Source organism: Miscanthus floridulus, chromosome 18, assembly GCF_019320115.1.
Source record: "Miscanthus floridulus cultivar M001 chromosome 18, ASM1932011v1, whole genome shotgun sequence".
Classification (NCBI taxonomy): Eukaryota; Viridiplantae; Streptophyta; class Magnoliopsida; order Poales; family Poaceae; genus Miscanthus; species Miscanthus floridulus.
In genome coordinates this window covers 135,727,414-135,755,391 of record NC_089597.1, presented here as the reverse complement: position 1 = coordinate 135,755,391, position 27,978 = coordinate 135,727,414, and the positions used below count along the sequence as shown (strand labels likewise).

The 27,978-nt window shown below is 45.5% G+C and overlaps 1 protein-coding gene across 1 annotated transcript; it reads left to right on the top strand.

Moving 5' to 3' along the window:
• Positions 1–1,759: 1,759 nt before the first annotated feature.
• LOC136520281 (callose synthase 3-like) lies at positions 1,760–21,949 on the top strand. The gene is made up of 41 exons (XM_066513736.1): positions 1,760–2,297; positions 2,412–2,512; positions 2,809–2,933; positions 3,031–3,124; positions 3,247–3,357; positions 3,463–3,594; positions 3,711–3,803; positions 3,932–4,023; positions 4,226–4,352; positions 4,496–4,633; positions 4,715–4,791; positions 4,879–4,972; positions 5,358–5,480; positions 5,598–5,712; positions 6,268–6,602; positions 6,710–6,762; positions 6,846–6,906; positions 7,458–7,539; positions 7,613–7,662; positions 7,739–7,825; positions 13,323–13,448; positions 13,545–13,733; positions 13,819–13,979; positions 14,538–14,661; positions 14,739–14,839; positions 15,172–15,301; positions 15,405–15,556; positions 16,271–16,380; positions 16,489–16,614; positions 16,721–16,789; positions 16,885–17,059; positions 17,764–17,908; positions 18,363–18,482; positions 18,563–18,681; positions 18,800–18,883; positions 19,068–19,180; positions 19,263–19,492; positions 19,625–20,434; positions 20,519–20,569; positions 20,837–21,022; positions 21,123–21,949. The coding sequence occupies exons 1-41, from the start codon at positions 2,063–2,065 to the stop codon at positions 21,369–21,371; spliced, it is 5,895 nt and encodes a 1,964-aa protein (XP_066369833.1). The 5' UTR covers positions 1,760–2,062; the 3' UTR covers positions 21,372–21,949.
• The last annotated feature ends 6,029 nt before the right edge of the window (positions 21,950–27,978 follow it).

Sequence of the window (27,978 nt, the reverse complement as noted above, 5' to 3'; positions counted from 1 at the left end):
CGGCCATCTCCTTTCGCAAAAAAAGCCAGCGTTTTTCATGGTCAATAATAATCACCAATCAAAGATACATCGTCTTCCCTCTCCGTACACCATGCGCGTGATGCCGCTTTGTCTCTGTCGTCGTTCCTGCCTCCATGGCTATCCTATCCTATACTAATACTACTACTAGTGCTAGACACAACAACGATAACCAGGCGAATACCCCCGCGTGTTACTGCGTTATTTAGATAAATACTCCTAGCAGCCAATCAAAGAATATATTAACAATGATGATTATTCATTTGAAAAAGTCTCGTATTTGAATAAAGTAAATCACGATGCTACCGACAGTGTTGCTAGGCTCATCCCGAGTCGATCATGGCATGTTGCCGATGACACCGTTGGGCTCCACCACTCTGGCATACCTTACGAGGATCAATTACTGACTCCAGCCTAGAAGAACACTCGACGCACATCATGAAGGATGACTGCCTACCTCTGAATCACTCGGGACTCACTCTTAGCTATACCAGAAGGACATCATAACCCTCTATTTGACTCATCGAGCCAATCAGATGCTCAGGGGATACACCCCGTGGGTGCACTCAGCATGCACGCAACATGGATTAAGGAGACATACCTCGAGCACCAGAACCACATGATAACTCGATGCACCTTGTCTTGACAACATGAAGCACCCGAGTACCATGGCACTTTGAGTAGTCGGACTACTTTCCTTGCAAGAACACAAGAAGACAACCGCTAAGCCTTCATACGTTTCTCTAAATTCGCACGAAGGCTCGGGGGGCTACCGATGAGCACATAGACCATGTCGTTTAGGGCATAAACCGTCCCACTGGACGGGGTAGGCCGTGTTGATCGGTAGAAGGCGAATCTAATTCAGGGTCATCTCATGGATTTGGTAGACAATGCAAAGATATATATGCATGTAAACCGACTAGGAAATGAATTTGTAAACCGATCACATTGAGACATTATTTTTAACCCTACCACCAGACATAAGAAGGATAGGAGCCCTCTATTGGCATCGTCGATACCCCAACTTGACCTTGACACGCAAAATACGCCCCTTCATCCTAGCATACGATACACAAAAGTAATGCACATACTAATATAAATTGGAGCAGGACAGCCCTACTTCACTTTTTGCCACTTGGGCCTTGTTTAGATGCCACCAAAATTCCAAGTTTTTTCACTCTCTCTCCATCACATCAATTTTTAGCCGCTTGCATGGAGTATTAAATGTAGGTAAAAAATAACTAATTACATAGTTTAGTTGGAAATCACGAGATGAATCTTTTGAGCCTAGTTGATCCACGATTGGACAATATTTGTCAAATAAGACGAAAGTGGTACTATTCATCGGTTTGAAATTTTTTCGCAATCTAAACGAGGCCTTATGCTACCCCTTTGATCCATTATGCGTGACATGTCAGCTTATTTATCAGTTGTAGAAAGAAAGAAGCATAGACATAAATCTTGCTAGGTATCCGACCAACATGCCTCGTTTGCTTCGCTGAAAAAACAAGCCCTGATTTATTGTGAGAAAAAATATTGCTACAACTAAAAATATAAATTAAAAAAGATGGATCATAAGAGAAGCGAACGGCGCCATAGAGTTGGGCTAGCCCACGATGCGTAAACCTTAGTGGCAGAACCGTAGAATCCCTGGAACCCCAGGCCTTCTTAACTACGGCTCCAAACAAAGTTTGAAAACCCCAGCAAAACCTTTCCGTCCGTTTCCTTCCCTCGTTCCAGCTTTCCGTCCTCACTGGCTGCTGTTCTCTGCTCATCCCACTCCAGTCCACTCCATCGGCATCCACACCCCCTCCTCCCCTCCCGTGCGCCGCCTCGCCGCCAAATCTGATCTAGGGTTTCCTTCCATCTCCACGCGCCGTCCCCCGTATCTATCTACCACCCAAAAGGCAAGCTAACCGGGCCGCATTCCCGTGCTGGGGAGGGAGAGGGGGAGATTCGATTCCGTGCTAGCTGCTGCCTTCCTGCCGCTGCCGCCGCTGCGCTAGCTGCGGAGTGAGGTGAGGTGAGGTGACGCAGGAGCGGGATGGCGGCGCCGGGGCGGAGGACGGCGGACGTGTCCTCGTCCTCGCCCGCCCCCTCGCCGTCCCCGGCCGCCCCTTCCTCCACCGGCAGGCGCCTCCTGCGCACCCAGACCGTCGGGAACCTCGGCGAGTCCATCTTCGACAGCGAGGTCGTGCCGTCCTCGCTCGTCGAGATCGCGCCCATCCTCCGCGTCGCCAACGAGGTCGAGGCCACCAACCCGCGCGTCGCATACCTCTGTAAGTTTTCTTGTGCTACTACTAGTGCTGTTTTTTTTACTGACCATGTCGATCCGGTCCGATCCGATTCCTCTTCCGTCGTCTCTTACGGTCTTGCTTGCTTGCTCCCTCCAGGTCGCTTCTATGCCTTCGAGAAGGCTCACCGCCTCGACCCGACTTCCAGTGGCCGTGGTGTTCGTCAGTTCAAGACCGCACTTCTGCAGAGGCTTGAGAGGGTCCGTAGTACTACAACTCAACTCTTCCCCCTTTTCCTTTTTTTTTTACTCTTCATCATTCATTCTTCACCACGCACGGCTATTTATTGTTCCACACCACGCACTGCTGCAATGCAGCTGCCACTGTGCCCGCTGCTTCTACCAAGGCCTTTCCTTGCTTGATTTCACTGTCATTATTATAATAAAATATTAAAACTTGGCACAGATTATCATTCCCTATATCCCTCCACAACTCGTGTTCTCATAATTCTGTGATGGCTGATGACAAACAAAGGCTGACCTCTTGGCTTCTCCAGGAAAATGATCCCACACTGAAGGGAAGGGTCCACCAGAGCGATGCTCGGGAGATGCAGCGCTTCTACCGCGAATACTACAAGAAGTACATCCAGGCGCTGCAAAATGCTGCTGATAAGGCTGACCGGTGAGCCATTCTCTTCTCGTGACGCATCTTGCTGTCGTTGTGCGTGCTGCTCGCTCGTTGCTCCCCCCCTTCACGCTCTGCCTTTCTGTTTCCCCAGTGCACTGCTCACTAAGGCGTACCAAACGGCTGCTGTCTTGTTTGAGGTCTTGAGTGCTGTTAATGTTTCGCAGTCTGTTGAAGTTGATCAAGCGGTATGCCATTCATCTCTGTTGCTATGCTGATTTCTGTTTTCTTTCTTGGCACTGGTACACCCAGTCTTGCACCTCTTTTATTGACTTTAACTGTGAATTATCCTTGTGTTATTGCTGCACAGATTTTGGATACACACAATAAGGTCGAAGAAAAGAAAAAGTTGTTTTTACCTTACAACATTCTCCCACTTGATCCTGAAAGTACTGGTCAAGCCATTATGCGATATCCAGAGGTTCTCGTCTATCATCTTTCTCGTTAACATTGGCCATCTTAAGAGCCAAACTACGCCTTTTACGAGCAAACCATTAATAGTGTCTTGTTCCTCATAATTATGTAGGTTCAAGCTGCTGTTTATGCTCTTCGCAATACTAGAGGTCTGCCATGGCCAAAGGACCAAGACAAGAAGCCTGATGAGAAGAATACTGGTAAAGACCTTCTTGATTGGCTTCAGGCTATGTTTGGGTTTCAGGTAATTGTGTGAAACTTATTTGTTCCTGGCATTCTCTGTGTTGTAGCGTGCTTTGCCCTTAAAAGTACACTTAGAAGTTAGAATATACGTTCATCTAACTTAAAGTCCTTTTTCAGAAAGACAACGTGTCCAACCAAAGGGAACATTTGATATTGTTGCTTGCAAATGTTCATATAAGGAAAATACCCAAGGCTGACCAACAACCAAAGGTACAAATTTCCTCTCTTTCTCTTTCTCTCTGCGTGTGTTTAAATCTTCTAGAGGAACCAGATGACCTTTCTTTTTTGGACCTGCTCCAATTTGCATATTGATGGTATGATGGCGCTACGTTTTTTAGCTGGACGACAAAGCTCTGGATGATGTAATGAAGAAGCTATTTAAGAATTATAAGAAGTGGTGCAAGTACCTTGGCCGCAAAAGCAGTTTATGGTAGGTACAGAGGATCCATTATGAAATGTATATGAATCACTTGGACTTTTTTTCTAGAGCTGTGCTTACACTCCTCTGTTTCATTTAGTTGGTTGCCAATCATGGCATTTCAGCCTTAGAGCTACTACACTTGAAAGGACATATAGTACATCTCTTTGTTAAGTTACTGTTTCTCTAAACGTTTTGTCGAATTGATCTCTAGGTTGCCAACCATCCAGCAGGAAGTGCAGCAGCGTAAGCTTCTTTATATGGGCCTCTACCTGCTGATTTGGGGTGAGGCGGCTAACTTGAGATTCATGCCAGAGTGTATCTGTTACATCTACCATCATGTAAGATTGGCTTGCATTCTTTTTCCAAATTAACTTTGATATGCTTGCGGTAGTCAAGATTATACCCTGAAATTCATGGCAAAAATATAGCAATATATTGCTTGCAAATTTTAATTTATGTGAGGCTATCTTGCTTGGCGTAGATGGCTTTTGAACTCTATGGCATGCTGGCTGGAAATGTGAGCCCAATGACCGGTGAAAATGTTAAACCAGCATATGGTGGTGATGAAGAAGCCTTTTTGATGAAAGTCGTGACTCCAATATACAAAGTTATAGAGAAGGTATAACATGTGTTATTTTAAATACCTGAATGTTGTCTTACTTTCATTTCAATTTGATCACAGTTTATGGGAACTTAACAGGAAGCTGAAAGGAGCAAGACCATGAAATCAAAGCACTCGCATTGGAGAAACTATGATGATCTGAATGAGTACTTTTGGTAAGTGATGAGTTGATTGCATTGCTCTTTACAATCTTGTGCCCCAGATTTTAATGAAACCCAAATCATTACTGTATGGCTTGTCAGGTCAGTTGATTGTTTCCGGCTAGGATGGCCTATGAGGGCTGATGCTGACTTCTTCAAAACTCCGAAAGTTGCTTATCCGAATCTTTTGAATGGAGTAGGTTCTCTCAATAATATTGATATCCTCATACTTCTTTTCTGACATTCTGTAACTTAAGTGCGTTAATGTTTTCTCGTGATAGATAATATTACAATTGCTTAAGTATATACACATTGAACTTAAAATATTCTGATGTTCCTTTTCTTTTCTGGTGGATGCTCTAATTCTGGCAATTTGTTCATTTGGTCTATAATATTACTGCAGATAGGTTTGATCTGTTCGTTTTACATTCATCTTGCCTTGTCTTTTACACTTCGTAGCTTGGAATGCAGATCCATGGTCTGATGTGATGCTTAGTTTTTCCTTCAACTTAAAACAAGCAAAATAAAGACTCCCTGGACTACCAGTCCTATTGAAACCCATTTTTCTTGTTGTCATCCAGGAGAACAGATCTGCAGGCAATGTCCATTGGATGGGAAAAGTTAATTTTGTGGAGATACGTTCATTTTGGCACATATTCCGTAGTTTCGACAGAATGTGGATCTTCTTAATATTGTCCTTACAGGTTAGTTGCTCTTCTGTGTGCACTTTCTATATCTGTCACAGTTCCTTAAATACCTCTGTTAAACATTATCATCCCCTTAATTCAACATATTTGTGATGGTTTATGATTTTCATATAGGCCATGATAATTATTGCTTGGAATGGTGGAACACCAAGTGATATCTTTGATGCTGGAGTATTTAAGAAGGTTTTGAGCATATTTATTACTGCCGCAATTTTGAAGTTGGGTCAAGGTATTTGACACTCCCATCATTCCCTCCATCTCCCTGTTTACATATTTGCCATATCACTCCCCAATTATTTAGTTGGGATCTCAGTAGTTGCTACTTGTAACAGAGCTCTACATGCCAATGTTGTAACAGTTTTTACTTTTATAGTGGTCTTTGTGAATTATGCACAGCATCATGTACCTTATTAAGTTTTCCTGCTCATTGAAATCTCCTGAACCCTACTCAGTTTTTTGCCTATCTTTTGCTTTTACCCACAGAGAAATATTGGCTAGGTGACTGGCATGAAGGCATGCACCTTAAAAAATAACTTTGTCTGGGGCTATTCTTTTATTTGAAATTTGAAATTGAGGGCTGTATGTTTAACATCATTGTTTTTTGGAAATAATTATCATTTTCTTCAATTTGTGTTGGAATATAAGTGAATTGCGCACCTCTCCCCATCAGCTTAAGCTTTTGGGTCGAACTGGTCGGTGCATGCAACTCAATAATTTGCATATATGTGTCTTATGTTGAGGACGGATTTAATTAATGCTAATGAATCTATTATGTGTGTGACAGCAATCCTAGACCTCGTATTTGGCTGGAAAGCAAGAAGAAGCATGTCATTTGCAGTCAAGCTGCGATATGTCTTGAAGTTAATATCTGCTGCTGCATGGGTTGTGATTTTACCTGTGACTTATGCGTACACTTGGGAGAATCCTACTGGTCTTGCAAGAACAATAAAAAGCTGGCTTGGTGATGGTCAGAATCAGCCATCTTTGTATATATTGGCCGTAGTGATATATATGGCACCAAACATACTTGCTTCTATGCTATTTCTTTTCCCATTTATGAGAAGATTCCTAGAGAGTTCAAATGTTAAGGTCATAACGATCATGATGTGGTGGTCTCAGGTAGCATTCCATCTCTCGTTAATTAGATCATGATCATGCTGTTAATTAGATGGTTAAGATTCTGGATGCCTTCTTTAAAAAAAAAAAGATTCTATTTTTGTCTGCAGCCTCGATTATTTGTTGGCAGAGGGATGCATGAAGGTGCATTCTCCCTCTTCAAGTATGTTAAATTGTTAACCCATCTTCACATTGTCTTGTCTCGTGTTACATCTTTTTCAATTACTGAACTTGTTGTCCTGACAGGTATACCATGTTCTGGATTATTCTTTTAGCAATGAAGTTGATAGTAAGCTTCTATATTGAGGTAACATTCATTTCTTGTATCATGTTCATTCCACCACTGTTGATGGATGTCATATTTCGGTATCCTTGAACATGAAGTTTAGACTCATTATCAAAGAACAAAAATAAATCGATAAATCTCACGGTTTGAGTATTGACCTTGACTGTCCTCGGTATATTTTTTGTGGTTTTGGTAGTTGGAAAACAGATAATGTAGAAACAATAAGTCCCACGTCATGTAGCTTATGCATGGTAGTTTATTGGCAAAATATGATTTGACTGCACAACTCCCTGAAGACTTATGGTTTGGCATGAACTTTGGGTTACCGAATTCATGTTTGGATTTCTTCTGTCACAAGTTAAGTTGCCGACCAGAAGCTATTCCCTGATCAGATGCATCAAATGTTCACATAAATAAGAATGAGCACATAGTTTGTACATGTTAAAAAAAGTGCTTGCCATGCGGAATGATTGGAGATCTATTGTCCATTTGTTTGGGATTCAAAGACGACTAATCCTTCTAAGCTCTCCACGGCTGCTGGCTATTCATCTTGTCTTACTGTCCCGTTGCAGATCAAACCTCTGGTACAGCCAACCAAAGATATAATGAGAGAACCTATCAGGACATTCCAGTGGCACGAGTTTTTCCCTCATGGTATTTGTCATGAAATCCCTATTTTACATTTTTTGATAACTTTTTTGGCTTCTTATTTAGGTTTAATTTGCAGGAACTAACAATATTGGTGTTGTTATATCACTCTGGGCTCCGATAATTCTTGTACGTTTTGATCTGTCTTGTTGCTCATAAGAAGGAAATCTTTCTTTTAGTTTGAGTTTAATTAGTTAAAATACAGGTATATTTCATGGACACCCAAATTTGGTATGCACTATTTTCTACATTAATTGGTGGCATCTACGGGGCTTATCGTCGCCTTGGTGAGGTTGGTAAAATTTTTTAGTATCTTGCGTATTTTTAATGCGCCTTTCTTTGGCCTTCGAAACAGTTTCCTTGTCCAATAAACTGCATTGCATCTAGTAGCAATCAGAAAATTCGTCCTAGGATTGTGTTCCCTCCTTCCTATTTTTAAGCAACCGTTTCTAGTTTTTTCCATATTGGTAGCATCTGAGAGCAATTAGCCTCGTGATTGATTGATTGATTAAAGGGGTACAGGGGTACATTATATAGGCAAGGATCCCTAAGGGTTTATAGAAACACCCAATCAACGGTGATCCTTGCCTTATCAATCTATCTTAATCCCTAAGGTGCTTAACCGCACCGGCCCATAACAGCCCATTAGGGCGCCTATTGCTAACACTCCCCCACAGTCGAAACGTCAGCCACTTTGCACGTTTAGACTGGACCTAAACTCCGTGAACACTGAGGTAGGCAGTCCCTTGGTGAAGATATCAGCATACTGCGAGGAGGTAGGAACATGCAGAACTCGTAGATCACCAATGGCGACTTGCTCCCGGACGAAGTGAAAATCGATCTCAATGTGCTTGGTGCGCTGATGTTGCACCGGGTTGGAGGTCATGTAGACGGCACTGATGTTGTCGCAGTACACCAGTGTGGCGCGCCGAAGAGGGGCATGTAGCTCCAAAAGAAGCTGACGTAGCCAGGTCGCCTCTGCAACTCCATTAGCCACTGCGCGATACTCGGCTTCAGCACTTGATCTTGATACTGTATTCTGGCGCTTGGAAGACCAGGAAACGAGATTGTCACCGAGGAACACTGCATAACCCGAGGTGGATCTGCGAGTGTCGGGACAACCAGCCCAATCAGCGTCGGTGTAGACAACAAGATCAGTCGAAGTAGTCGGTCGCAGCAGGAGACCGAGGTGGAGTGTGCCCTGAACATAGCGAAGGATCCGCTTCAGAGCAGCAAGGTGAGGCTCTCGAGGGTCATGCATGTGGAGGCAGACCTGCTGAACAGCATATGCAATGTCTGGGCGAGTGAACGTCAAGTACAACGTCATCCGCGGCCTCAACGAGCGCTTCGCCCACGTCGGCACGCTTCTTCGCCGAGCCAAGCCCTTCCCCACGTTCCTCGAAGGCCGTGAGGACCTCATCCTTGAGGAACTCACCATGGCGAATCGCAAGGAGGCTCCCGCGGCTGCACTCACCGCCTTCACTACTCCCACCGCGGCACCTCCACCTTCTGCAGGCTCTGGAGGCACTGGAGGGGGCTCCAAGGCTCCCAACAGCCGCCGCAGCAAGCGCGGCGGCGGCGGCAAAGGACAAGGCAGCAGCAGCGCTTCAGGACAGGGCTCCCGGCCCCCTGCCGGCGCCACACAGCAGCAGCCGGCTGGGGGGGGGGGCGCCCTTGGCCCAGCTTCTACAATCCCTGGTCCGGCACCATCCAGATGTGGCCAGGAGCTCCTCGTCCGCCTCTGGCACCCATCCCGGTGCCCCCTCACCTCCAAGCGCAGCACCAGGCCCAGCAGCAGGCGCAGCACCAGGCACAGCAGCAGGCCCTGCTCGCTCAGCAGCAGCAGCAGACGCTTGTTGCTCACCAGCAGCCCGCTGGACAGTGGGTCGCTCCGGGGTATTACAACCCTATGACTGGCCTCCCTTCCTGGGACCCGACGGATCTTGCCGCCGCCTTCAGCACGACATCGTTGACCCCTCCTTCGACCAACGAGTGGTACTTCGACTCAGGTGCTACTTCACATATGACATCTCAGCCCTCCTCTCTTTCACATGTTCTTCTCCTGCGGTACCCTAACCCTTCATCTATTATTGTCGGTAATGGCTCCCTTATTCCTGTCACTGCCACTGGCTCCACAGAGTTATCATCCAATTTACGTCTTAATAATGTCCTTGTGTCGCCACAAATTATTAAGAATCTTATCTCTGTTCGCCAATTTACTATTGACAATAATTGCTCTGTTGAGTTTGACCCCGCTGGTTGTTCTGTGAAGGTTTTTCCATCTCGGAAAGAGATCGTCCGGTGTAATAGCTCCGGGCCATTGTACCCACTTCGCCTTCCACCAGCACTTTCCCTTGCCGCTCAGGGCTCCTCTCCACTGTGGCATCGGCGTCTTGGGCATCCTGGTCACGAGGCCTTGTCAAAGCTCGCGTCTAGTGTTTCATTCCCTATTCAGGATTGTTCCGATTTATGTCATGCTTGTCAGCTAGGGCGTCATGTTCGTCTGCCCTTTCATGTGTCCACCTCTCGTGCGTCTAGCAAGTTTGATCTTATTCATTGTGATTTATGGACCTCTCCAGTTGTCAGCATTTCTGGTTATAAATACTATTTGGTCATTCTTGATGATTGCACTCATTATTTGTGGACGTTTCCTTTACGACTTAAATCTGACACTTTCAGCACGCTTGCTCAATTCATCGCCCACGCCTCCACTCAATTTGGCGCCCGCGTCAAAGCCGTACAGTGCGACAACGGGAAAGAGTTTGACAACTCCAGCACCCGGCACTTCTTCCTCACCCAGGGCATTCACCTTCGCATGTCCTGCCCTTACACCTCGTCTCAGAACGGTAAAGCTGAACGCATTATTCGCTCTATAAATAACGTTGTTCGCTCCCTGCTCTTTCAGGCGTCCATGCCTCCCTCCTACTGGGTGGAGGCTCTCTCCACGGCGACTATCCTCCTCAACATATTGCCCACCAAGACTCTAGAGTTCTCCACACCTCATCTTGCCTTGTTTGGCAAGCCACCCACATATGATCATCTGCGAGTCTTCGGTTGCAAATGTTATCCCAACATGTCCGCCACTGCCATTCACAAGCTTGCCCCTAGGTCTGTCCTGTGCGTCCTCCTAGGCTATTCAGCTCATCATAAAGGGTACCGCTGCCTTGACCTATCATCCAATAGAGTCATCATCTCCCGGCACGTCATCTTCGATGAAACGGCCTTCCCTTTCGCTGAGCGTCATGGTCCTCGTACTCCAGCAGACCTCGAGTTTCTTGCCGATGACACTACTGATGCTGTGCCCGCTCCTATTGGACCGTCGCACAAGTGTTTGCCTGCAGGAACTCCTCCCAGTACCTCCGACGCCACCCGCGCCCCCTGTCGGTCCCCGTGAGGCCGTGCCTGGGGCGCCCCTGGAGCCTCCCGAGGATGCTGAGGATCCTCCGACGCCCGCGCTCTACGTCCCCCCTGCGCTGCGGGTGTCGGGGACATCCACCGCGCCACGCGCGGCCACCAGGAGTCTCTCTTCCGCGCCACACGCGGCCCTGGAGCTGCCCGACGCGCTGCGTGCCGGCGCGCCATCCCCTGCGTCGTTCCCGGGCTCCCCAGCACCCCTGCAGGCGCCCCGCGGGCCACCACCAGAGTTCCCACCTCTCCGGCCAGCTCGCGACTTCACGCATGTCTACACGCGTCGGCCGCGCGAGCCATTGGCCGCCCCGGCTGCTGCATCAGCCGCCTCAGCTGCTGCACCGGCCGCCCCTGCTGCAACAGCAGCCCCGCTGCCCAAGGGTGCGGTTGCTGTTCCTCCGGTGGCCAACCAGCACTCCATGGGCACCCGTTCGAAGAGCGGCTACAGGATGCCTGCTATCTACCACGCTGTGCCTCTATCTCCGGTGCCGAAGACCTTCCGTAGCGCTCTTGCTGACCCCAATTGGCGAGCAGCTATGGAGGAAGAACACAGTGCTCTCCTGCAGAATCACACCTGGGATCTTGTGCCCCGTCCTCCTCGGGCCAATGTTGTCACTGGGAAGTGGATCTTCAAGCACAAGCTTCAGTCTGATGGCTCCCTCGAGTGGTACAAGGCACGTTGGGTTCTTCGTGGCTTTACCCAGCGGCCTGGTGTGGATTTTGATGAGACCTTCAGCCCTGTGGTGAAGCCTGCTACTGTTCGCATGGTGCTCTCCTTAGCGCTCACTCGCCACTGGCCCATTCACCAGCTGGATGTTAAGAACGCCTTTCTTCATGGCAATTTGACTGAGACAGTGTACTGCCAGCAGCCGTCCGGGTTCGAAGATCCAGTTCATCCGGACTTTGTCTGCCTCTTGAAGAAGTCGCTCTATGGCCTGAAGCAGGCTCCTCGTGCTTGGTACAGTCGGATGGCCTCTTACTTGCTGTCTATTGGGTTTGTCGAAGCCAAGTCAGACACCTCACTCTTCATCTATCAGCGCGGATCAGACACAGCCTACCTGTTGCTATATGTTGATGATATTGTCCTCACAGCCTCGTCGTCAGATTTTCTTCGGCGGATCATCTCAGCACTTCAGCGGGAGTTCGCCATGAAAGATCTTGGTGAACTACATCACTTCCTCGGTATGCATGTTCAGCGACGTGGTGATGGACTCCTGCTCTCACAGCGACAGTACATGCTGGATATCTTAGATCGCGCCGGGATGACCGAGTGCAAGCCGTGCTCTACACCAGTTGACACCAACTCTAAGGTTGCTGCAGCTGAGGGGGCTTCTGTGTCTGATGCTACAGACTTTCGCAGTCTTGCCGGAGCTCTTCAGCACGACATCGCTGACCCCTCCTTCGACCAACGAGTGGTACTTCGACTCAGGTGCTACTTCACATATGACATCTCAGCCCTCCTCTCTTTCACATGTTCTTCTCCCGCGGTACCCTAACCCTTCATCTATTATTGTCGGTAATGGCTCCCTTATTCCTGTCACCGCCACTGGCTCCACAGAGTTAGGTCGGTCGGCGCAGGACCTCCTGGAGGCGGCGCAGTGGGTCCTCCCGAAGACTCGGGCGCGATGGCAGCGTCGGCGGCTGCCCGCTCCATGGCGGCGCGCGCGAGGGCGTCGCTGGCGTGCTGTGCCGCCTCGTCCCGCTCCTTGGCAGCGGCCGCGGCCTGCTGCTCGGCTTCAAGGGCGCGAGCCAGGGCGGCGTCGCGCGTGGCCATGCGTTCGCGCTCCAGGCGCTGAGCTGGGGCGGCGGCCTCATTCGCCTGCTCCTGGGCGAACCGCCGGGTCACCTCGTCGGCCTGGAGGGAGGTGGCGGAGCCGTTGGCGTCGTCTCTGGGAGAAGGCGGAGCAGAGGCCATGGCAGCGCGGCGCAGCAGGAGCCGGCGCGCTTGGGCTGGGAGGCGCGCGGCTGGGGGCCGGCGCGCGCGAGGAAGGTGCAGCGGAAGTCTAAACCTAAGCGTGATACCATGAGAGCAATTAGCCTCGGGATTGATTGATTGATTAAAGGGGTACAGGGGTACATTATATAGGCAAGGATCCCTAAGGGTTTATAGAAACACCCAATCAACGGTGATCCTTGCCTTATCAATCTATCTTAATCCCTAAGGTGCTTAACCACACTGGCCCATAACAGCCCATTAGGGCGCCTATTGCTAACAGCATCAATAGAAATGCTGTTATTTTTTATACCGTTTTCTTTACCAAATTCCGCTTGTTTTATGATGCCTCTTTACTTTATTATATATTTCCCTAGTATTGTGGAACATAATTTATCATGATCAATGGGACTCACATTAGACTCCTTTCATGGTTCCATAATATCAGATACGGACATTAGGAATGTTGAGATCTCGCTTTGAATCTTTGCCTGAGGCCTTCAATGAACGCTTGATTCCTTCTGATGCAAATAAGAGTAAAGGTCTTCGTGCTGCTTTTTCGAGTAGACCCAAGGTATTTGTTTCTATTGTAAGACTGGGTATTATGAGTAGATCATTGGCAGTTCAATAGAGTAATATCTATTTGATCTGACACAGTTTTGTTTTTTAGGCTTCTGGTGACGAAAGAGAGAGAGAGAAAAGAGCCGCAAGGTTTGCTCAAATGTGGAATGTGATTATTACAAGTTTCCGTGAAGAAGACCTCATAGACAATAGGGAGATGGATCTGCTACTGGTTCCATACTGTAAAGACCGTGAACTTGATATATTCCAATGGCCGCCTTTCCTACTTGCTAGCAAGGTTTGCTCATCTTGCTCTTTCTGTAATTTCTGTACTTACTATATTTGTGGATTCAGCAGTTTATTGTTTATCTGCTGGATTGTAGATCCCAATAGCACTCGATATGGCAGCAGACAGTGGTGGAAAAGACCGTGATCTGACAAAGAGGATAAAATCAGATCCATACTTTTCTTTTGCTACCAGAGAATGCTATGCTTCATTCAAGAACGTCATCAATACTTTAGTGTTTGGTCAGCGGGAGAAACAGTATGTCTTCTCTTATCAAGATTGTTATTTATTAGGGAAGGCCCCATTGTTGGTACTTGTTGGGCCAGGGCCCAAATTTGTAGATCACATGGTGTTTCTTCGTCTCTGGACTGGAAGCAATATGGCACTGAACCTAAAGACTAAAGTAGTACCAATTCTGCTCCGAACACACCATCCCAAATCAAGGGTTCAAAACATAAGTCATGCATTTTAATGTGAAAGGATGAAGATATGATAAACTCTGAAACTCTGGCCTTGAGTCTTCAACTGTCATGTGTGCAGCTTTTAGTGTATTTGTGGCTCCCCCTCCATATTAGTGAGGTGGTTCCTTGAAGCTTCCACATACCTTATTCTTGTACAATATCTGTCCATTTTGAATGGGTAATGGTTTCAAGATGCTGAAACTGAAAAGAGTTGATTGATCTGAATCGGAGGGTGGGGGATTTCTAGGAAAAAAATATTTTGTATTTAACCCTTGGTGTGTAACATCTGTTTGACTGAAGTTCCTTTAAGCCGCTTGGATTTTCCTTCCGAATAACCATGTGATGTCTATTTCAGTGTCCTAGCACAGATTTTCGCAGTTGTGGATCAGCATATACAAGAGGAAACTCTGATAAAGGATCTCAATATGAGGAACCTTCCTGCACTGAGCAAGAAGTTTGTTGAATTACTTGAGTTACTGGTATAAATCTTGTCATCATTGTTTTAGGTCATGTTCATGGTGGATACCTCCTAACTGTATCTATTTCTTGAGTGCAGCAAAAAAACAAGGAGGAAGACTTGGGTCAGGTAGTCATTTTGTTCCAAGATATGCTTGAGGTGGTCACAAGGGATATAATGGAGGAACAGGAGCTCGGCCCGTGAGTAGCTTAGTTTCCTTCTGTTACAGTACTTGATATTCTTCTTCGGATATTAACATGCATGGCATGCCACTTATGCAGATCTGCTTGCATTCTTATGCAGATCTGCTTGCATTCTTTCTGTCATAGCTATCATGTTCTTTATTTTTGTTTGTTAGTAACAAAAACTAAAGCTGGAGTTCAATTTTGTTTCTACATACAATTTGGTGATTTATCTAGTTACTTTTTGCGATGGTATTTAGTGATTATGGAACTGATTATCTAGTATAGTCTACTGAAATGTTGTGGTAGCTTGTGTTATATTTTTTATTATTTTATTATTTTTCTTCCAGACTGTTGGATTCCGTACATGGTCCCCACAGTAGAAAACATGAAGGAATTACACCGCTAGATCAGCAAGACCAGTTGTTTGCTAAAGCTATTAAGTTCCCTGTGGAGGAATCAAATGCATGGACTGAAAAGGTCTGATTTTCATCCCCGTCCTTTATATATAGGGGATTCTGATGTGATGCTTATGTATTTTCTTTCTGTTGCTGCAATGCCATAAACATTATGCTTGTTTCAGATAAAGAGGCTTCATCTTCTGTTAACTGTGAAGGAGTCTGCTATGGATGTTCCTACTAATCTTGATGCTAGGCGGCGGATATCGTTCTTTGCAAATTCTCTATTTATGGATATGCCCAATGCTCCAAAAGTTCGGAACATGTTGCCCTTCTCGTAAGTTTTTACTACTGATTATCTGTTTGTGTTGTATTATGCACTAATTTAGCGCTACTCCTGAAACCTTCTTGGTAGTCCTAGATATGTCATTTTATAATTTGCTCAATGTGCAGTCATTTTGTTGGCAATTCTCATCTAAATAACGTAGTTGATTATTTACTACTCCCTCCTTTCCAAACTATAGGTCATTTTGATTTTATTCTAAATCAAACTAGTCTAACTTTGACCAAGTTTATAGGAACATCTATCACATCAAAGTAGTTTTGTTAAATCAAACTTGAAATATGCAATGATAATACATTTATTTGGTTTTGTAAATGTTAACATGTTTGTCAATAAACTTGTTCAAAGTTAGAGAAGTTTGACTTAGGACAAAACTAAAATGGCTCACAATTTGGAACGCAGGGAGTATTTGCTTCAGTTTTATCTGTTTGAAATGCTGATGCTGCTTCCTTATTAGTTCTTTTAGCAAAAAGAATCCTGCTGTATGTGGAAAGGTTTCATTTTATTGTTTGTTTGTTTGAACTATAGTGTGCTTGGCTATTCATTTTGTTTGAGCAACATGTATTACATTTTTTTGTCTTGCATAAGTTTGTTTTTGCATACTTTTCCACAAAACTTGTTGGCAAGCCACTTTTGCAAGATGCGTGTTTGATTTGATCTTTTGCTTGCTTTTCTTATTTCATTGCTTCAACTATCTCTATATTGCAGTATCTTGACTCCTTATTACAAGGAAGATGTTCTGTTCTCATTACAAAATCTGGAAGAGCCAAATGAGGATGGAGTTTCCATTCTTTTCTACTTGCAAAAAATTTACCCAGGTTATTTTCTCACTTGCTTACCATTTACTTGAACTGATATTCATGCAATTTTTTTGGTTTGCCCTCTGTCCACTGAAACTGACTTTTTGTGTACTAACCTCATTGAAGATGAATGGAAAAATTTCCTTGAAAGGGTGGGCTGCAAGAATGAAGAGGAACTCCGTGAAGATGAAGAACTGGAAGAGAAGCTTCGTCTTTGGGCGTCGTATAGGGGGCAGACATTAACAAGAACTGGTATAGTGTACCGCCTGCATGGCTGCACTTATATCTTCTCTCAGGGAGCATCATAAACCATGTATGGTGTCTATTTTTTTGGTCATTGTTGCTCTTGTGTATGCAGTAAGAGGGATGATGTACTATCGAAAAGCTTTGGAGCTTCAGGCTTTTCTTGATATGGCCAAAGATGATGGTATTTCTAATAGCAGTCTATGCTGTGGTTCTGAACTGTTGTTCTGAATGAGGACTTAGTGACATATGTGCTAACTTCTGTTCTTGTCTCATTAGATCTTATGGAAGGCTACAGAGCAACGGAAGTAATGCCTGAGGACTCACAATTAATGACTCAATGCAAGGCTATAGCTGACATGAAGTTTACATATGTTGTCTCATGCCAACAATATGGAATTCAGAAGCGTTCTAATGAGCCTTGTGCGCATGATATTTTGAGACTAATGACGGAGTGAGTTTCTTTGAGAACTTCTGAATAAGTCCTGTTATAGGAGTAAATTGCAAATATTCTCCATTTTTCAAACTATATGCTCAAATCTGAAAATAACATAAGCTGGTTGCTTTTGCTTGCAACCTACTTTGTATGCTTATTGGGTTAGAACAATATAGATTTGGAATTGTTAGTAGTTAGCAATGGATCAATAGTTAATTTCAATATTTGCTTATCTGCCCTACTTTTAGCAATGTGTTGACCAAGTTCACTCTTTATTTTTGTACACCCTCTGTTCCAATTTATAGTTCACTTCACTTTTTTCCTAAGTCAAACTTTTCTAACTTTAATCGAATTTATAGATAAGTCAAACTTTTCTAACTTTAACCGAATTTATAGAAAAATGCATCAACATCTTTGATATCAAATTAGTTTCATTAAATTCTCTTGATAGTTCATTTATTTGAACTTTTAGATTTTAGTATATTTTTCTAAAAACTTGGTCAAAGTTAGAGAAGTTTGACCTAGGATGAAGCTAAAATGAACTTTTTTTTAATGATTGTTATTCATCCAATAACTGTAGGTGTTAGTAATGTAACAGGATGATGCAAATTGTTCATGCCACATTACTACTTAGTACTGTTAATGTTTTAGTTTATTTGCTGTCCATAAGTGACGTGTTATGTGATGGTATTGAAACAACAGAAGTGGCAATTTTTTGGCAGATATCCATCGCTTCGGGTCGCCTATATTGATGAAGTTGAGGCACCCAGCCAAGATAGAAACAAGAAGATTGAAAAGGTTTACTACTCAGTGTTAGTGAAGGCTTCTGTTACAAAACCTAATGAGCCTGGTCAGAGCCTTGATCAGGTATTGAAAAACCACACTGTTAATTTAGTATTTACTTGTGTGACATTATTCTGCTTTATCATGGTTGATGCTTTGGCCAATTATTCTTACTTTACTGAAACTAGCACTGGAATTGATGAAGAAAGAATGCTGAGGAAGATGATATAGGCATGTCAAGATGATTATCTTGGATGTGACATTTATTTTTAAGTTCCTAACGCCTTCTGTAGATTAGCAGCTGAAGAAAGTCATGGTTCATTTTCTTTATCTAGGTTGGCCATTGCTAGAAGTGCCTGGTTACGTAAATCCTTTGAACTTAAATACTAGTTTTTATTGTGTGTGTGTGTTGGGATCATTCTGTGTTTAATTTGGAATAGTTCAAAATCTTTCTGATGACTCATCCAATTTATAGTATCCACAGCCTCAGTTGTGCAAATTGTGTTGGACTTATGTGCCATCTACCTTCTCTGTGTAGGTCATCTACAAGATAAAACTACCAGGTAATGCCATTTTAGGTGAAGGAAAGCCAGAAAATCAGAACCATGCAATAATATTCACCCGAGGCGAATGTCTCCAAACTATAGATATGAATCAGGTACAGCTTCGTGCACTGGTAGGTTTTAGGAATTGTTTTGTCTATTTCGTACCTTTGGTTATGTTGAGTTGTATTGGCAGGAGCACTATATGGAGGAGGCTTTGAAAATGAGAAATCTGCTGCAAGAGTTTGAGAAGAAACATGATGGAGTGAGATATCCATCAATACTTGGAGTCAGAGAACACATATTTACGGGCAGGTAATATGCCATGTTTCATATATTTAAGGTTAAAACTAAACTAAGACCATCTGACCTCTGATTTTTCTGTAGTGTCCATGTTTTCCTATCATGATTAAATATTGCGAAATTTCTGCAGTGTGTCATCCCTTGCATGGTTCATGTCAAATCAGGAAACTAGTTTTGTGACAATTGGACAACGAGTGCTTGCCAATCCGTTGAGGTATCCATCTTGGTTCATATTTCATTTTACATTCATGGTGTGGCGATGCATTGTCTATTGGTTCTACTTTTGTCAATCTTTGGATTGTGTGAATCTTCCTCTCATTTTTGTTTTGTTCTTCGGAATGTTACTATTCTAAGATGTTGGCTTTATCATATTTTTTTCCTGAACCTTCTTTATTCAGGGTTCGGTTTCATTATGGTCATCCTGATGTCTTCGATCGCCTTTTCCACGTTACGAGGGGTGGTGTGAGTAAAGCATCCAAAATTATCAATCTTAGTGAGGACATATTTGCAGGTACTTTTTTTTGCTGTTGCTGCTCAACATTTGTAAATGTGGAACTGTTATTATGATAATATTGTGGCTTCTTATGGTGCAGGATTCAATTCCACATTGCGTGAAGGCAATGTTACTCACCATGAATACATGCAAGTTGGCAAGGGAAGGGATGTGGGTCTCAATCAAATATCTCTGTTTGAGGCAAAGATAGCAAATGGCAATGGCGAACAGACGCTGAGCCGTGACATCTACCGGTTAGGACATCGCTTTGATTTCTTCAGGATGCTGTCTTGTTACTACACAACAATTGGTTTCTACTTCAGTACAATGGTATTTTTCTGACCTGAATTGTTAACTGTTCTTGTTCATTCATTGGTTAACACTTAACCTTTCTTGCATTTTTTGTTTGGACTTGTTTGTTGTTTAACCCTTAACGTCTCTGTTATTTCTGCATGGACTTAGATTACAGTATGGACTGTATATGTTTTCCTCTACGGGCGGCTATATCTTGTACTTAGTGGACTTGATGAAGCACTGGCTACTGGAAGGAGGTTTGTGCACAATGCACCTCTCCAGGTTGCGCTTGCGTCAGAGTCTTTTGTGCAACTTGGGTTTTTGATGGCGCTACCCATGATGATGGAAATCGGTTTGGAGAGAGGATTCAGAACTGCATTGAGTGACTTTATACTGATGCAGCTTCAGTTGGCCTCTGTTTTCTTCACATTCTCATTGGGAACAAAAACTCACTACTACGGAAGGACATTACTCCATGGAGGAGCTGAATACAGAGCCACTGGACGTGGGTTTGTGGTGTTCCATGCTAAATTTGCTGACAACTATCGACTTTATTCCCGTAGCCATTTTGTCAAGGGCATCGAGCTGATGATTCTACTAGTTGTGTATGAAATATTTGGTCAGTCATATAGAGGGGCTATAACTTACATCTTCATCACCGTATCCATGTGGTTCATGGTGTGCGCTTGGCTCTTTGCACCATTCCTGTTCAATCCTTCTGGATTTGAGTGGCAGAAGATTGTGGATGACTGGACTGATTGGCACAAGTGGATCAGCAATCGCGGAGGTATTGGTGTAGCACCAGAGAAAAGCTGGGAGTCATGGTGGGAAAAAGAGCAAGAGCCCCTTCGATACTCTGGGAAGCGTGGCACTATTGTTGAAATACTGCTTGCATTGCGTTTCTTTATCTACCAATATGGACTTGTGTATCATCTGAATATAACGAAGAAGATAACCAAGGGTAACCAGAGTGTGCTGGTAATTTACTTGTCTTATTTCGCATTGGGTTGGTTTCATCTGCTTTCTGCTGGTGCAGTCTTTCTAACTAATGCTCCTTTCCAGGTTTATTGCTTCTCATGGGTTGTAATTTTTGTTATTTTACTCGTTATGAAGGTAACTTTTTCTACAATCATCTCTTGCGTTCACGGTTCCCAGGATTCATCAATGGTTTGGTAGTGCCTAGTCTAGTAAAAAAAGACTCCCTTCTGACTCATATAATTTAGCAATTTTTTCTTAATCTAAACAATATATAATTAGGCTGCACAGCTCTAGAAATGCTATAATCGTAGTAAGATTTTTTTTTTTTTTGTTTCGTTAAGAGGCACCAATGGTTTAACCACTCTCTCTAGCTGGATCACTCAGTTGTATTTTCTTTTGCAGACCGTATCAGTGGGCAGGAGGAGGTTCAGTGCAGAGTTCCAGCTAGTGTTCCGGTTGATCAAGGGTCTCATATTTATAACTTTTACAGCCATCGTGGTGATCTTAATAGCCATCCCCGGCATGACGGTTCTGGACATCTTTGTTTGCATCCTTGCTTTCATGCCCACTGGCTGGGGTTTGCTCTTGGTTAGTTCTTGAACATGTTTTATAATTTCTCCCTCGTCCCTTCTGATTCCATGGTGACCGAATTATTTACTCAATTATTCTTGGTCGCGTTGTGTTGCAGATTGCCCAAGCCATCAGGCCTGTGATTCAAAAGATCGGGCTGTGGGGGTCGATCAAGGCTCTTGCCCGGGGCTACGAGATCCTGATGGGACTTCTGCTGTTCACGCCCATTGCCTTCCTCGCCTGGTTCCCGTTCGTGTCCGAGTTCCAGACCAGGATGCTGTTCAACCAGGCCTTCAGCAGAGGTCTGCAGATCTCCCGTATCCTCGGAGGCCACAAGAAAGACCGAGGGACCCGGAACAAGGAGTAGGGCTGCTGATTGAAGGTTAGGGCGGACGCCGGTAGTCATGTCCGTCCTGGAACAATCTTTTGTATCGTTCGGCGGGGAGCATGACGCAGTAGCCTGCCTAGCTAGTGTATGTAAAGCCGTATGTGTGTTGCACCCAGTACTAGTAGTATGTAAATCTGTGGCTCTGTGCATGCTGAGGTTTGCTATGGTCGTATGGATCGAAGGCATCTGAGATTTGCTAGTGCAATGGCCAGTATCTGATATTCAGTCGTGCATGACAGGCGTCATATCTGAGCTGATCTTGATTGTGTCTAGCTGGGGTTGGGCCCCAAGCTGTTCATGCTGACAAGTGAGAATGATTACTCGAGTATCAGCAATGATACAGTGTTTTTCTCTCACGACAAAACAGTATCAGCCAGCTTATAAGCCACAGAAACGATCCATCGAACAGGGTGTATGTATCTGGGTCCTGGGATGAGGACAACCAGAAAAATGGAAGCAAAATACTCTTGTACGTAGTTGGTTGCCTGGATGGCATGGCCGATTGAGGGCAATGCCTGTGTGCTGTGGTTGATAATTGATTGCTGACCAAGTAACAATATCAAGCGAACTACTAACACGCAACAGAGAAGCAAAGCCCATGACCATGATACCAGATGATGATGACACGGGTGGCTCCCAACTTCAACATCCACCAATTTTTTTAATGTATAACAGGTAACACAATGTTGATGTATATAAGTGCCGTATATTCATGGGTGCTGTAGAATTTTAGAAGGCTGGGACTCTACTTACAAAATAAGGGAAGTAGCAACATTGAAAAAAAAGGATCGCTCTTGCAAAAATATTAGAATACACTGTCTGCGAAAATGGTGAACGTAGTTGATCAGTGGATGAAGCAATCCCGTTCGCTTGTCTTAAAAATGGCTTGTTCGGCTTTTTTTTTTCAGCCGGAACAGTGTTTTTCTCTCACAGCAATTCAGCCGGAACAGTGTTTTTCAGCTAGTTTCAGCCAAGTTTCAGACCAGCGAACGGGGCAGCTTCAAATGTATTTTGTATGTTCTTTTTTGTTCAAGTGATATGAGTTTATCATCTCTGGATGTAGTAATATAAATAAGGACAAAAATACAAACAGTTAATACTGTTGGGTGGGAGCAGCAAAGCAAAAGAATTGTGTGTTGGTGGCCGTGGCCACCAAACTGGCCCTGGAGTAACCCGCTTGGCGCATGGGACGGAACGGAAGCGTCTAGAAACGAGTAGCCAGCAGTCCTATAGCTACAGCTAGGATAGCATGCACCACAAGTCCACAGCGGCAAAAGGTCAAACAAGATATAAGTAGAAAACAAAAGGGGAATTGAAATAGTATTTTACAGCGAAAAAGATGAATTCATTTGGCGATAGAAGTTGATGACATGTGGCTCTGATTTCGTGCCCTGTTTTTTTTTTAAAAAAAATATTACATGTATTGTATATAACATTATATCCGTGGTGGCAGTTAGCTCTGATCCAGGAGTATCTTTTCTGTGGTAGAGGTGCCTCGTGACATTTCCTGGCACTCAATCTCATCCTCGATGCATGTTGGCGCTATCAGGCAGCCACTACTAACCTGATCATGTGGGCCCACTCACGATCACGCTAATCGCTCGCTTCTTCAGTCGCCCCAAGGATATTGTTATTTTATATCCACATCACAGGAGATGCGTCATGTCCTCTCCAATTCGATACTCCCTCCTACCAGTAGTACTTTAATAATAAGGTGCTTGATATTTTGCACCACTTATTTTGGTTTTATTTCCTTTTCAAGGAAGTGGAAACATGTTCACCCACACAATTAATTGCATATATAATAACTCCATAATTCACTCCTTGCGCCGCGCCGCCGCCTGTTCCTCCTCTTGTGACCGCTAGCTAGGCCAAATCCTTATCGGGCGTGGGTAGCGGCGCACCTGAGGGCACTGTAGCCAAAAGTGAGGAGGAAGGGAGCGGGTAGTGGGCAGAACGGCCAACGGCGAGGTCGTCACCACTGCCGGAGCGGTGGACGAGGCTGCGGCGGGGTTAGGGTTTCATGGTCGGTGGGCTTAGGAGGGGCCCGGGGCGTCGGACGGCCCAGCGGTGGTGTCGGGTTGAGGGGCGATGAGCGAGGCCGCGATGGCGCCGCCGAGTGGGCGGAGGGAGATAACCAGATGGACGGTGTCGACGGGGTGGAGGGCGAGGAGTTGCCGACGAACTTTTCGGACGAACTTCTCGATTGGGATTAGGGAAGGGCAAGATAGACTATAATCAGGACAATATCCAATTCCATTTTGTATTTACCGCATTTGTTTAATCTAAGTTTTTTTTAAAAAAAAAGTATCTTGTTGGTTTTTAGATTGTATCCCGTTAATTATTTATATACACAAAAATTATCTTTTTGTCTGGCCCGTTAATTATTCTTTTTTAATTTCACGTCCTAAACACTCATACGATCGCATGTTCCACCTTTCCTACCTCCGCGAGGGGATGGCATCACCGACCTCTCTTGTTAGACGTTATGTAGATTACATTTTATTTTGTTGCCCAACTAACGTTGCAACATCCAACTATGGGCCTCGTATGAAAATGAAACATATGTACACACAGGACCGCATGCGCTTGCTCACGAAACACTTGCAACATGAAAGCATTTTCTGTAACATACGTCTGAAGCAGATGAAACATTAGAACATACGCTTGCAATGTATCTGTATATCCACTGTAACATATGCAACATCTAGATAAAAGCACTTGCAGCATATGTCTGAAGTAAATGAAACATTCTGAATAGATACTTGCAACATACGTGTATAGTCATTGCAACGATGCGATATCCAGATCTACTTTTGCAACATCCGTATTGCGCACATAGGGACCGCCTTCGCCTACGGGGACCGCCTGTGCCTACTCATAAAACACTTGCAACATGAAAACACTTCCTGCAACATACGTCTGAAGCAGATAAAATATTTGAAACATACTCTTGCAATATATGTGTATAGCTACTTCAACATATGCAACATTCAGATAAAACACTAGCAACATACGTCTGAAGTAGATGAAATATTTTGAATAGACACTCGCAACATATGTGTATGGCCATCGCAACATATGCAACATCCAGATCTACTTTTTTGCAACATCCATATAGAATGCTTACAACATACATCTAGGGCATCTGAAACACGCCGACACAGTCTTTCGGAGGTGCTCATAGGGGTAGGTTTTGCGTACGTGTATTCATAGGGGTGAGTGTACGTGCGTGTTGAGTGTCTGTGTCTGTACTTATGTAATTCGCAAAAAAATGTTTACAACATACGCTTTTAGTGCAACATGGACGGGCAGCGTGACGAACTGGTGCGGTGGAGGTGGCCCTGCGAGACGGCCGCAGCAGCGAGGCGCGCGACAGCCGTGGCGAATCCGCGCAGGCCGAAGTGAGCAACGACGTAGGCGGGCGGGACACGGGGCGCGCGGAGCTGTCCGTCCGTCCGAACGGATGTCCGCTTTGTAGCATTACCGTTAAAGATACCACGTGATGAAATTTGGGCACATTATTGACTATGCTTAATTAGGCAAAATAAATTATTAAGCCGGCAATACAAATATTTTATACGTGGCTCTAACATACCAGTGCCCATACGGAAATAGTTGCTATTTTTGTTAACCATGTTAAGTTGACTCGCAATATGATCAGGTTCATGGCTCTATTCGCTTCTTTTATAATCCATCTTTTTCAGCTTGTTTTTTCAGCCGAAACAGTATTTTTCTCTCACAACAAATCAGCCGGAATAATGTTTTGGCTTGTTTTTTTAGCGAAGCGAACGGGTCCATGTATATTTGAGGTCTATAATTAATTTTGGACCAAAGGCACTTTTGTGCACATGCATGCAACTGTAGACGGTGACCATACGTTGCTCTAGCGGGTCATTCAGTACAACTCTCCATGCATGTCGATGACATTTGCTGGCACTCAATCTCATCCTCGATGCATGCAGCAGCTATGCATGTTGGCGCTATCAGGCAGCCACTACTAACCTGATCACGTGACCAACAGCTGCTGTGGTGTGGTGTGTGGTTTGGTGTGTTACCCACTCACGATCACGCTAATCGCTCGCTTCTTCAGTGTATGTAGCTTGTGGCGGACATCAGAGCAGTCGCCCCTAGGATATTGTTATTTTATATTCACATCACAGGAGATGCGTCATGTCCTCTCCAATTCGATACTCCCTCCTACCAGTAGTACTTTAATAATAATGTCTGGTTGATAAACCCGTGGTCCCTCGTATATTGACTTTTCAATAAAGGCTAGGTCCAACAGACAACGTTGCGAGCAACGCGTAACTCATGGGCCAGCCGAAATACCTAGACGACAGGTCAGAAAGACGATCCAATCTCCGACCAGAAGGCCTGGCCGAGGAGGAACGGCGCCCGCTTCCGACTCTGGCCCACCTCTCCGACCAGAGCGCTCGCTTCGGTCTCCAGCCCGCCTCCGTACAGCCTCTCCGACCGGAAGGCATGGACAAAGCACTAATTTCGACTCCGATCTGTGTCTTCGACTGGGGATGCACCGAACCCCTGCTCACTGCTCTTCTCCAACTGGCGCATTTAGAGCCGACTGGGACTAACCGACCGGGGACGCCCGCTCGGTAAGGACCAGGGAACGGACGGAGAAAGTAAAGCAGGGCGCACAAGTCAAACTGCAATGCCGGGATCGTACCCAGCGCACCTACCAGGCAGTACCCTGCGACCTCCCTGGCACGACAGAACCCAAGCAGTGTTATAGGCGCCGATATTTTCCCCTACAGTATTGTGGACGTCATTAACTCCCATACGGTAAGGCTCCCTCCACATGCCTCTGGGCATCGACAATGTTGTGGGCGTCGGCATTTACCGTACCAGGCGAACATAGTAAAACCCCTTGCATGCCTTCAGGTATCAACAGTGTGGCAGGCGCCGACATTTGCCGTACCCGAAGAAGAAAACACAACCTCCCACGTGCATCTGACATTCAACAGTATTGTGGACGCCTACCATCATCCTGTACCCGTCGGCATGGGTAACAAGGCTTAGTAGCATACGTACTCTCTCTCTCACTTGTAAGGTCATCCACTTCATCTATAAAAGGGGATGCGCTCTCTACCAACAGATAGATTGATTCAGATCGATCAAGTTCACTAGTGCACAACAGCGGAACCACCTGGTTCAAACCACGAGCATACGCTCGAACACATAGCACATAGCGGAGCTTCCGTCGCTCTCGGTCCCTCTGACCAGAGTCCGACCGGACCTCTTGTACCCCCCATCTTTCTCCTTCTCGTTTGTAACCCCACTGTAAACTTCGAGCACCTGGGCTCAGGAATAAAGTCACCGATCGACTCAAACTGGACGTAGGGCACGTTGCCTGAACTAGTATAAACCATGTGTCATTGAGTGCTAGGCCACCTCCGATCACAACGTATGACAAAACTATAAATATTTACGTGTTGGTCACTTTCTGCACCGACAGTTGGTGCCGTCCGTGGGAAAGACACTGTACGTTCAACACTTTTTGGTCATCGGATGGCCCACTTTTCCGCCACCTTCGCCATGGCGGGCTCAAGCGATACGACTCGCTTCGGCTCACTGGAGTTTTTCGCACTCCCACCTGTTGGGATATGGGTTCTACCCGTCTTCGAGCCATCCCAGGCCTTCCTCTTCAAAATCCTGGACTTCATCGCCGATCGGCTCGGCATACTACACCTCCGCGAGGAGGCACTCGTTCCGGCACCCGTCGGAGGGGTGCCGTCCATTGGCTCCAGGATGCACGATGACTTCAACGATGAGGCATCTGCACTTCATTCCGAGCAAACTCTCTGCTCAAACCCCATTGTGAGTAATATGCATATTGTTATTTACTCTCTATTTACTATCTCCCGCCGATTATCCGGAGGGACCGTATTGATCACACCACGAACACCGTACGATCGGTTCCCCTCTGGCCTCGCATCCCCACGGACGCGTGTGCTCGGGGGCTCCAAAGAACGCTGGCGCCATCCCCTCTCACATCCGAATTCGTGGGAATGGTGAGCAATGCTCCTACCACTTTCCATGAAATCCCGAATGACGAGGGTGAGAGCGATGGCTCCAGCATCGGCGACATGGCACCTAGCAACCGTTCATCCTGGGAGTGCGCTATGGCGGATGCTCCGGGACAGCCGCCTGTGGTTGCGGAGTCTATGCAGACTCACACCCCTCTGGACCCATGTGCGGGGGCCCTCGCGTTTGCGTAAGAGCACGTCGAGGAACTACGACAACGGCGGTAGCACCAGCCGGCGCCTGCGTCGGCGCGCTCGGTGCAGCACGTTGTGCCCTATGCGCATGACCCTTCGGGCGGCGCCCGGGGTCGTGCCCGCTAAGTCCAACACATCATCATGAATGAGGGGAACGATCTCCCACAATTTGCTTGGGCTAGCTAAAACATCGCTGCTGCGATAATGCTTCTGCGCGGTGTTCTCGAGCCCGTCGACCCCCAGAAGCGGGCGGTCTACCAAAACCTCTGGGTGCTGATAGAAGCCACCACCATTCAATAGGAGGAAAGCTCCGCATCACGACTCCGACACGTGCCCTGTATCCCCAC